We start from the raw sequence: 11,145 nt of genomic DNA on the forward strand, positions 1-11,145 counted from the left end.
ACAAAAGGTGTTCATGAAAGTCAAGGGTAGAGTTGAATTTGACCAGCAATCGAATACAATCAAATCGGACGAACTAGGTATCTTGGTGGGCATTTACAGTGGTGTTTGTACACATATATTTATATATACTAGATGATTACCCGCTTCGCCGGGTACCGGCTTCGCCGGGAAGAAGTAGAGCCGAATACCAGGCTGCGCCTGGGACCCGGCTTTGCCGGGTGTACGCCGGCTTCGCCGGCGCACGAAGGAAAGGAGATAAACGCGCAAAACACTGGAGACCTTCTAAAAATAGTAACGTGCAGTGACCTTCTAAAAATAGTAACGTAGTAACGGGAATATGGATTGACGCCACACGGAGGAAGGGAGATAATCGCGGCTGAAAACACTGGAGAAGATAAGGAAGAGTTACTGGTAGTGGATCCCGACAAAACTGAACAAAACAAACAAGAAGAGCAAACGCTCGATCGAGTCACTTTCGCAGTTCTGAATATTATATGAGGCATCAGATGGACAGGAAGAAATTGCTATTCACAACACAATACAGATGTAAATAATTTGATGTAAAGAATAATCCTATAAAGTTTGAATCAAATCCGATGAATAGTTTCAGAGATATGATATTTCAATTTTTTTCCTTCAAGACATACCTGTGACCTTGAAAAAGGTCAAAGGTCACCAAAGCAGACGTCAAAGTGTAGAGGTCACTGGGAGTCACGTTCACATAAAATTTGAGCCCGGTCACTTTTATAGTTTCCGAGAAAAGCCCAACGTTAAGTTGTGTGTTGCCGAACAGAAAAGGGTAGTTATCTCCCTTGTTTTTCTGATAACGTTCGTAAAAGGCTACAGATGTAAATACTTTGATGTAAAGAATAATCCTACAAAGTTTCAATCACATCCGATGAACTTTGTCAAAGATATAAAATGTCTAATTTTTCCTTTGACGCTGACCTGTGACCTTGAAAAAGGTCAAAGGTCAACGAAACCATCGTTAAAGTGTAGAGGTCATTGGAGGTCACGACTAAACAAAATATGAGCCCGATCGCTTTGATAGTTTCCGAGAAAAGTCCAACGTTAAGGTGGTGTCTACGGACGGCCGGCCGGCCGGACAGACTAACACTGACCGATTACATAGTCACTTTTTCTCAAGTGACTCAAAAATCGGTTCAGCGCGCACAGCGCTGCGCGCTGAGAGCACGTGTTGAAATATCTCATCTATGAGGTTGTGTCCGGGGTGTAGCTGAATACGGTGTCCAAATTTGAAAAAGATCCACCGAGAACTTTGGCCGTGCATCGCGAACAGACAGACAGACAGACAGACACTAGTCGTATATATATATAGATATATACAAAAGCGGGCTCGCGGACAATAGTAAACGGTAAGTCAGTCGTAACATAGAAGCGTTAGATAGGTGTACTCATGGATACAAAAAGATAGAAATAAGAATACAACCACAACAACAACTATTATTACCAATTCAGTGCCCCATATGGCTTTTTGACCAATCAGGACGGATTCTAGGTCTGGTGACCCTCTAAATGTTATAACGTTCAGGCAGGGACCCTTTTTGTTTATCAAGCTAAAAATGAACAAGACAAAGTAAAAATTTAAATCAGCAATATCAGTGTGATTTATTCTAAAGAATGACACTTCAAATGCTGTCAGATAATACTCTCTTTATCTAAAAAAATACCGAAAAGCGAGTTTTGTCGGTGGGTGCTTTACGGAACAGCGAGGCACCGCCCATCCTCTGAGTGTGCAATGCCGACTCGCTCACTTGAAATCTAAATTATCAAAGTTCGGAAAATCAAGTGAAATTGGGTCACTCGCTTTACGTCAAATGTATCTTTACGTCATTTCCCATCCGTCTGGAGTCGGTTCTAAATCTGTCGCTCTCTGTTCAACAAGAAAAAGCGAAGCAACCGAAACGCATGTTCAACATGGTTTGTTGTGTGTCAAACGCATTTGACCTGTGAATATTCATCACGTAAGGTGTGTTACTCTGATTGGCTGACCCAGGTCACGAGAATTCTTTGACTGACAGGCATAATCAGGTAGGAGCGCTCCAGTTCCCATTGCGGCTGTTCTGTCTAATTCGCGGGGTCGCTTTGAAATTTCTTTTGGTCGAATTAAACGGTAATAAAACCGTTATTTCTAATATGCTGACTGTTCAGTAGCAAATGATAGCAGACATGTCTCACAAACGATATCCTCATGCTTGATATCTTTTTTCTCGACATATCTGTTATTATTTGCTAACAGTAACAGTCAGCATATTAGAAATAACTCATATGCCTATGCACTCACCCACACAGTAAGTCAATCGAAGGATAATAGTCTAAGTCAATCTTAGGATAAATGTACTTATGGGTACAGAAAGTATACATACAATAATGTCAACCACGACAACAGCCATGCACATACACTCACGCACGCACACGCACACACACACACACACACACACACACACACACACACACACACACACACACACACACACACACACACGCACACACACACACACACACACACACACAGTGGTTGTCATGTGGCTGTCATGTCTCGATGGCTGACTTAATGAATTTGGTGGAGCGCCATGAGATCTTAGCGAGCATACAGTCTGACTTCGCGCATGGTGGTCAGTCTGTGCACTGTTTCGCCTTTCTTGATAAAAATGGCCCCATCCCTGGTCCAAGTGCCATCAACTTTCTCTTCTCTGAGAAACTCACGACACTTCGCTGCCATCTCGGCTCGAATCTTGGTCAGGTCCTCGTTGATGAAAACTGATGAGGCTGACTGCTTGGAGCCTGGCCTGGTGCTGGAGGGCAGGGGCGGCCAGTGTAGATCTGGAAAAAGCTTTCCGGTGTCAACATCCTTCAAGGCTCTCCTGGACCTCATGAGAGCCTCTTTCCAGCGGTAGGACGACAGCTTCACAATGATGGAGCGGGGGCGGGTGCCAGGATCCTCAGACCTCTTCCCGACTCGATGGCTGCGGTAGATGGCGTCTGGCGGCAGCTCCACACCGATGCTTTTGGCCAGAGTGGTTACAAGGGCGTCCGTGTTTTCACCCGGTGCTTTGGGTATCGGACCTACCCGGACGATGTTACGTCGTCCATACTGCTCGAGATGATCGACCTGGTCTTTGAGCTGGGTTGTCTCGTGCTCTTGCTTTTCTATTGTCTGTCGTAGGAGTGCGACCTCCTCCTTTAGCTCACTGTACATAGCATGAGCTAGCATCTGCTGAATCTCCGGGTCGCAGAGTGCCACCCTGAACTCCTCCCTGATGGACATGGCGGGCGGGTGAGTTTCCGCGCTTCCCTCCGCCTGCGTGATGATCGTGGCGTCGGGGTCGTCGTCGAGGTAGCTACCGTCCGCACAGGAGCGTTTGGCGTCCTCGCCGTCGTCGGACAAAGGAGAAGAAGCGACACGCTTTCCCACAACAGACATGAGCGATGGAGAACAGTATGATGATATTAAGACCGCTGTGACCGCTGTGAACAAGTTCGCTCTCCCAGCCAATGGGTTGTTCGGTCACTAGAGCAGTGGGGCAGTAGGGCAGTAAGACACCGGGGCACTGGGTCACAAAATGACAAGAGAGCACGGAGCGTGTCAAGCGTGTCAAGCACGGTGTCTCAAAAAGCACGTGATAACAGTAAAGTACAAATACACAGATCGCTTGTCGATGGTGCCCGAGGCTAGTCGATTCAAGTCAAAGTCAAAGCGAGAAAAGCGAGATAAAGTCAGAGAAGGGCGAAGAAACACGCGAGGGTACACATTTTTTGTTAAAGAAAGTACTCACTGTTTGAAGACATTCAACACTTTCGCACACGAATATGCAAAGTACAGAAAATGTACAAAACTCTCAGCACTGAAGTTTGTGAAGCACATAAAGCATAGCATCACAATAACACCTGCAACTTTTCATGTCCTAGAACGTAGCACCTCCCACTAAAAACAACGACGCATTGCTGAGCTCAGACACAAACACTACCCCTCCGCCATTAGCGACCTTGATTTCATATTTATATATAGCTAAACCTTCGGGACCTTTGCTTCAATTGTGAACTGATTTCACACGTGCACATACAGACCGTTTGAGTTGTAAAGAATGAACACTTTTTTCCTTCTTTTGTTGTTGTTTTTGTTGTTTTTCTTGTTGATTAAAAAGAGTTTAGTCAATTGAATTGGTACATCAATGAACGAAAAACAGTAGAGGCACGAACTCAAGCGAACCCTTATATTATGTGGATTAACACCTTTTTGATGTCCTGGTAGTTTCTTGAACGAGCAGACAAGTCAAATCAGGGCTTACACTTCATGGGTGTTTGCCCGTGAATTGGCTGTGTGACATACACCAGTTGGTTATCGACGCTGCGCTCGTTGGCCCATGCTTGTTGATCCATTTTTGAGTTATGGACAGGACGAAACCCTATCCATTTTTCCATAAACTAAACAAAAAAGCAATCTGGCATGTGTATTATGTTGACAGGAAACCTATAGGAGAGACAGTACTGTTGATTATGGGAACAGACATGGGGAGGGAAGCTTTTCCATGTTTTTTTGACCAGTCAAAGTCTGGGTCGAATTATTCTGATGAAAAAGAATTTGCCTTTTATTGCTGCATGCGTTGTGAAGTCAAAGAGGGTTCTTGAAGTGGAAACTCGTGTAGATGAAGGAAGTTGGTGCACTTGAACGTTTATATCCCTGCGAAGTAATAAGATAAGGAACTTTTACGAGTTCCTTTTGAAACATCTGAGTGCGAGTATGCATGAGAAAAACTGAGATTCTGTGTGGAACTTTGAATTATGTAAATTGTGTACCTGTTAAAATATCAGACGGTATAATCGATTTCAGTGTTGAAGTCGTAAGAGAAAACAATTACAGTCATAAATGGTAAAGACAAACGAATACTCTGCAATAAATTCCCTGTATAAAAGGCATAGTCAAACTCCGAAAGCACCAAAAATGCCGGAATACGTGTGCTTCCACGGATTCCCATTGTTGTTTCCGGCTGTAAATTAAGAGAAATACGTACCAGCATCCCTAAAAACAAGATGGTTTAGCTAGCTACGAGCAACAGGCTGTTTTGCCCAAAATAGTGTGTCTATAACGTTTTATAATTATGTATGCTTGTATGTCGTAAGAGTGTTGTTGTTTTTTGTTACCGTGAATGTAGCTTGAGAGCTCCCCACTTGTGGTTATGCACCTTACACAATTTTCTGTTATTGTTCCAGGTAATACGGTGGAGAAAAGGGAAGAGGCAGCCATGGGTGACATGAGCGGCACGGCAACGACCAGTGTACTGCACGTGCAGCAACTGTACAACAGCAGCAGCAGCGGTGTTGGTAGCGACGTGCCCTACGTGCTGAGCCCGGAGGACAACGCCACAATGCTGCGACTGATTGAGGCTGGGCAGGGCATCCACTCGTCCTACATCTGGGTCATCTTCGTGCTGGGCTTCCCGGCCAACGTGGCGTGTGTGGTCACTGTGCTGTCCATGACGACGCTGTCTACCGCCACGCTCTACGTCGCCTTGCTCGCCGTCATGGACGCCCTGACGCTAGTCTTCAAGCTGGTCTTCCACCAGATGGCCTACCACCGCGTCTACTTCGGCGACCTGGGCTGTAAGCTGATTACGATCAGCTACATCCTCAACTGCTACGCCAACTGGGTGCTGGTGCTCGTCTGCTTCGAGCGCTTCCTGGCCGTGTCCTGGCCGCTGAAGAAGGCGGTGTTCTTCACCAAGAGTCGCGCCTACCTCATCGCCGTGGTCCTCTTCGGCATCATCTTCCTCATCTACTTGCAGCTCTTTGTCCTCCACATCTCAGACCCCACCGGCTACAAATGCGGCTTTAACAGCGACGTGGGCACCTACATCAAAGTGTGGTACTGGTTTGCCGCCATCCTTTTCTCCTTCGCCCCCTTCATCCTAATCGTCATCTTCACCTGGTTTATCATCACGGGGCTCAGGAAGTACCGCGCCGCCCGCAAGAGCATCCTGAGGAGCGACCAGCACCACCACCACCACCATCACCACCAGCAGCACAACGGCAAGGCCAAGGGAGACAAGCGCGGGGGAGAGAACACGACGAGCGTGGAGTGCGCCATCAGCGTGATGATGACGGTGGCCGCTGTAGTCTTCCTGGTCCTGACGCTCCCCAACTGCATCTTGTTGCTGTCCTACGACCGCTGGAGGATGTACCCACCCGTGGAGAATGCGCGCTGGCTGCTGTTCGAGCAGGTGGCCTACATGCTGCAGGACTTCAACCACGCCATCAACTTCTACCTCTACTTCCTCACTGCCGACAAGTTCCGCACGCAGTTTAGGGAGCTGCTGATGTGCCGCCGGCGTCGGGGCATGAGGAAGAAGAGCGACGCCAACAGCACGGTGGACCACACCATGTACACACGTGCCAACTCTACCGAGAACCTGGCCATGACCAGAGTGTAAGCAGTAGCAGAAACGGTTTCGCTGTGACTTAGATCACAAGGAGCCTGGAGTGTGCCTACCATAATGGATGACTCTGTCATAACTAGAGTGTGAGCGCTAGCAAGGTGAGCGTGGCTGTGACGACTTAAATCACACAGAACGTGATCAGTGTCACAGTGTGACCATCATCACGGTGTCACTTAAAATCAGAGATCCTGGTCATTACTAGAGTATGACCACCATAATGGATAACTCCGACACTTGGGACTTCAAACCACAGAGAACCTGGTCTTTACTGGAGTGTGACCAGCATCATGAATAACTTAGACACTTGTGAATTCAAACCACAGACAACCTGGTCTTTACTAGAGTGTGATCAGCATCATGGATAACTTAGACACTTGTGAATTCAAACCACACAGAACCTGGTCTTTACTAGAGTGTGACCAGCATCATGGATAACTTAGACACTTGTGAATTCAAACCACAGAGAACCTGGTCTTTACTAGAGTGTGACCAGCATCATGGATAACTTAGACACTTGTGAATTCAAACCACAGAGAACCTGGTCTTTACTAGAGTGTGACCAGCATCATGGATAACTTAGACACTTGTGAATTCAAACCACACAGAACCTGGTCTTTACTAGAGTGTGACCAGCAGCATGGATAACTTAGACACTTGTGAATTCAAACCACACAGAACCTGGTCTTTACTAGAGTGTGACCAGCAGCATGGATAACTTAGACACTTGTGAATTCAAACCACACAGAACCTGGTCTTTACTAGAGTGTGACCAGCATCATGGATAACTTAGACACTTGTGAATTCAAACCACAGACAACCTGGTCTTTACTAGAGTGTGACCAGCAGCATGGATAACTTAGACACTTGTGAATTCAAACCACAGAGAACCTGGTCTTTACTAGAGTGTGACCAGCATCATGGATAACTTAGACACTTGTGAATTCAAACCACAGAGAACCTGGTCTTTACTAGAGTGTGACCAGCATCATGGATAACTTAGACACTTGTGAATTCAAACCACAGACAACCTGGTCTTTACTAGAGTGTGACCAGCAGCATGGATAACTTAGACACTTGTGAATTCAAACCACACAGAACCTGGTCTTTACTAGAGTGTGACCAGCATCATGGATAACTTAGACACTTGTGAATTTAAATCACAGAGAACCTGGTCTTTACTAGAGTTTGACCATTATTATGAATAACTAGGTCACTTGTGACTTGAATAACAGATAACGTACTCATTACTAGATCGTGATTTTTGTCATGGATAACTTGGTCATAACACCTGTGTGATTCGTTGGTTCACTACCACAGAGAACTAAAGTGTGATTACCTCCACTGACCAGGCCCATATAGTCTGATTACTACTTACCCGGATCGCTGGACAATGACTGTTCTTACTGGTCAAGACAAAGGCATAATCGGGGAAAACTGGCCATTACCAGAGTGTTATTATTTACACGAAGGACTTCCATGACTTGAGCTACAGAGAAATTGCCCATGACTACAATGTGGGTACTACCACGGAGAACTTAACCATAACTAAAGTGTTGTTACTGCCCTGGAGAGCTTGGTCCAGGCTAAGAGCCCATGACTACATGGTGATTGGCCATGACTGGAATGTTATTTCGACGGAAAAAATGCCTATGGCGAGAGTGTGATCACTATCACGCGGAACTTGTCCATGACGAGAGTGTGATTACTATCACGAAGAACTTGGCCATGACGAGAGTGTTATTACCCGCGCGGAGAACTTGGCCATGACGAGAGTGTTATTACCCGCACGGAGAACTTGGCCATGACGAGAGTATTATTACCCGCACGGAGAACTTGGCCATGACGAGAGTGTGATTACTATCACGAAGAACTTGGCCATGACGAGAGTGTGATTACTATCACGGAGAACTAGGCCATTGCAAGCGTGTGATTACTACCACGGAGAACTTGGCCATGGCGTTTGATTACTACAGCATACGCAAGAGAAGATATACTTGTTCAGGAATAAAAGGGCCGCGAAGAACACGGTTGATGACCACACTATATACGCCGATGGCAACCTTCCAGGGGAACTTGGACATGGAACCCAGTGAATGAAAACTCATCAGCTAAGCACCATACACACGGTGATGTAGAAAGAGCGATTTTTACCCAGAGACTGCATGTGATCATTCACAGTTCAGAAAATCGGGCCAGGGATTTACCCTGCTCATAATTCAACAGTCCGACTGAATGTACAGAATATTTGCTGGCTAGTGCATTGTCATTCTTTCAGAAAGACGTCCGCTGGACCATAAAGACGTACACAGAGCATTGGTTAACCATGGACTACTACTGTCTACTACTGTTTTGATGTAAGCAAAATTATTGACACATGCACGTGCAATATAACCGTGGATATACAGGTTTAGCCATGGATACTTCTGCTCTGTGCTTGGTTTGTGCTGTTGGTAAAATTGGTGGTTTTCTGTTACGGTTACAACCGTTATTTTTTCATACTACTACCACTACCAGTCAACGCGTTGGCATTGTGACACATGACAAAATGCGGTTGTTCTACATTTTCGTTCAAGCAGGGTTTAAACCATGTGTCTGTCATCGGTCACAGTCGCATTACTAATCGTTATGATCGAACTTCTGACTTGCAGTCAGTCAAATGATTAATTGAATTAGAGTGTAGCAGTTATGTGGGCAATTACTCACAGAGTAAACAAGTTTGCCAATAACAAAATGCAATCGTTTCATTTATATTTGAGGTACCCTTCAGGTCAAATCGACAACTTGGCTGCAAGCCGTTCGTAATTCTGTACACAGACACCTTCGCTCAATAAGCCTACAGAAAAAGTGCTGTCCTGGTGAAGGTCAGCACCGCCCAGAGTGTCAGCGGCACTCCGGCTAGCTCAGTCAACTCAAGATACTCTGGCGTGGACTCCACTGACATTTTCATTCAACGCATACTCTCGAGTTACAGATGCAGGCATTCTGATTTAGCGTAATGACTCTCGTCCAGACCATAGACAATTATACTCTCGCTCATACACATTCGCTCAACAAAAAGACGCTGTGACGCTCAGACCACAGATGCTGTCGTTTTCTCGCTCAGTAGAACAGCCATTCTCTATAAATGCTTGCGCACTCTCCCACGGGATACCTGTAGACAATGACTCTCCCTCAATACATTTATGTACTATCGCTCAGTCTATAAACACTCTTGCTCAATTTGTAGAGGCACATGTAAATTTTGATGTCAACTGATTGATTTCAACAGTGATCATAATGGAATCACACTGTTATGTTTGAAATTGGTGTTCATAGTCTTTGTATTGGTTAAATGTATTCAATATCCAAAACGAAACGGCAGACACATTTGTCAGCTTCTGCCAGACTTGAGCTACATTATTGGCAGGTGCATAGTGGAAGTGCGTGTATCACATCACACATCGTTTAACGCGGTGCAATATTCGCACTCCTCGTCATCGAAGTTTCATGTAACGATTCAGGGGTTGGTATGACCGCTTACTAGTGCCAAAACCACATAATTGTAATTTTCACGTGAAAATTACAATGATTACAATGATGTTGAAAATCAAAAAACAAGAAAGGTAAGTTGTTGGAACGTTTGTTATTGACAAAACAATACGTTACACTACAGTCACAAATATATCGATCCAACGGTCTTTAAAGTGCACAAACAAACAATATGTAACAAGAACTTAGCTTGATGGAATGTTCGGCCGCTTGTTGGGAAAGCGAATGCAACAAACAGCTTCGATTCGAAAGTTTTCGGGGTCGATTATTCTTTTCTAAGATACCCAAAACAACGTTTAGGAAAGCGCTATTGCAGAAAACTGTGACATGCATCTTCATGTCGGATAACTTGCTCGATAAGGCCTTCTATTAAAAGATATTTCAGAAATAGTGTGAGAGCGATGTTTGCCGCACGTTGTAGCCTCTCAGTGCGGACTAACTTGAGTCCGACTACTGTGACTAAAAACGAGGCCAAAATGAAAATGGTAACCCTAGGTTTTGGCGCTGGTAAGCCGTCATAGGTTGGAAACGAATCACTGGCATCGCGAACCTGATCTACATAAGTACTTTCGTGATATAGGCAAAGGGATGTTGGTTGTGTGCAACAAAGATGTATCGTGTACTGGTAAAACTGACTTGATCTTGAAAAAAATAGTCAGTTCTTCTTCTTCTTCTGCGTTCGATGTTGGTGGCCGTGCTAGATCCTCAGACCAGTGGCTGCCAGGAAGTCCGCAGTCTTGCGCAGTTCGTCGGCAGGACCCCAGAGTTTGGCTCCAACACTGGTCTCTTCTTGCCAGAACTTCTGGCGTATTGTCTCTAGATGGGGGCAGTTCTGGAGAATGTGCTCCGGAGTTTGCTCTTCCGAGCCACATTCACAGTGTGCGTCATCCGCAAGGCCCAGTCTCTTGAGGTGTTTCTTCAGTCCACAGTGCCCTGTCCTTAGACGGAAAATGGTGGTTTGGCTTCTCCGGTCTAGTTTGTTGATGGGGTCTTCCTGTGGGTTGTAGTCTCCGTTTCTCTTTTTCCAGTTTTCTTTCTTCTTCCGTTGTAGAAGAGTCTTGGCTTCTTTGTACGAGGTGGAGTTGTGTGGTTGGGGAAGTCTCGCACCTCCTTTTGCCAGCCTGTCCGCTTCTTCATTGCCGGCAATGCCGACATGAGCCGG

At 45.6% G+C, this 11,145-nt stretch overlaps 1 protein-coding gene across 1 annotated transcript; it reads left to right on the top strand.

Annotated features, from left to right (window-relative positions):
- Nucleotides 1–3,450: 3,450 nt before the first annotated feature.
- On the top strand, nucleotides 3,451–10,637 carry LOC138981253 (thyrotropin-releasing hormone receptor-like). The gene is made up of 2 exons (XM_070354094.1): nucleotides 3,451–3,460; nucleotides 5,233–10,637. Exons 1-2 carry the CDS (start codon nucleotides 3,451–3,453, stop codon nucleotides 6,447–6,449), a joined length of 1,227 nt encoding a protein of 408 aa, XP_070210195.1. The 3' UTR covers nucleotides 6,450–10,637.
- The last annotated feature ends 508 nt before the right edge of the window (nucleotides 10,638–11,145 follow it).

This window comes from Littorina saxatilis, linkage group LG12, assembly GCF_037325665.1.
Source record: "Littorina saxatilis isolate snail1 linkage group LG12, US_GU_Lsax_2.0, whole genome shotgun sequence".
Lineage (NCBI taxonomy): Eukaryota > Metazoa > Mollusca > Gastropoda > Littorinimorpha > Littorinidae > Littorina > Littorina saxatilis.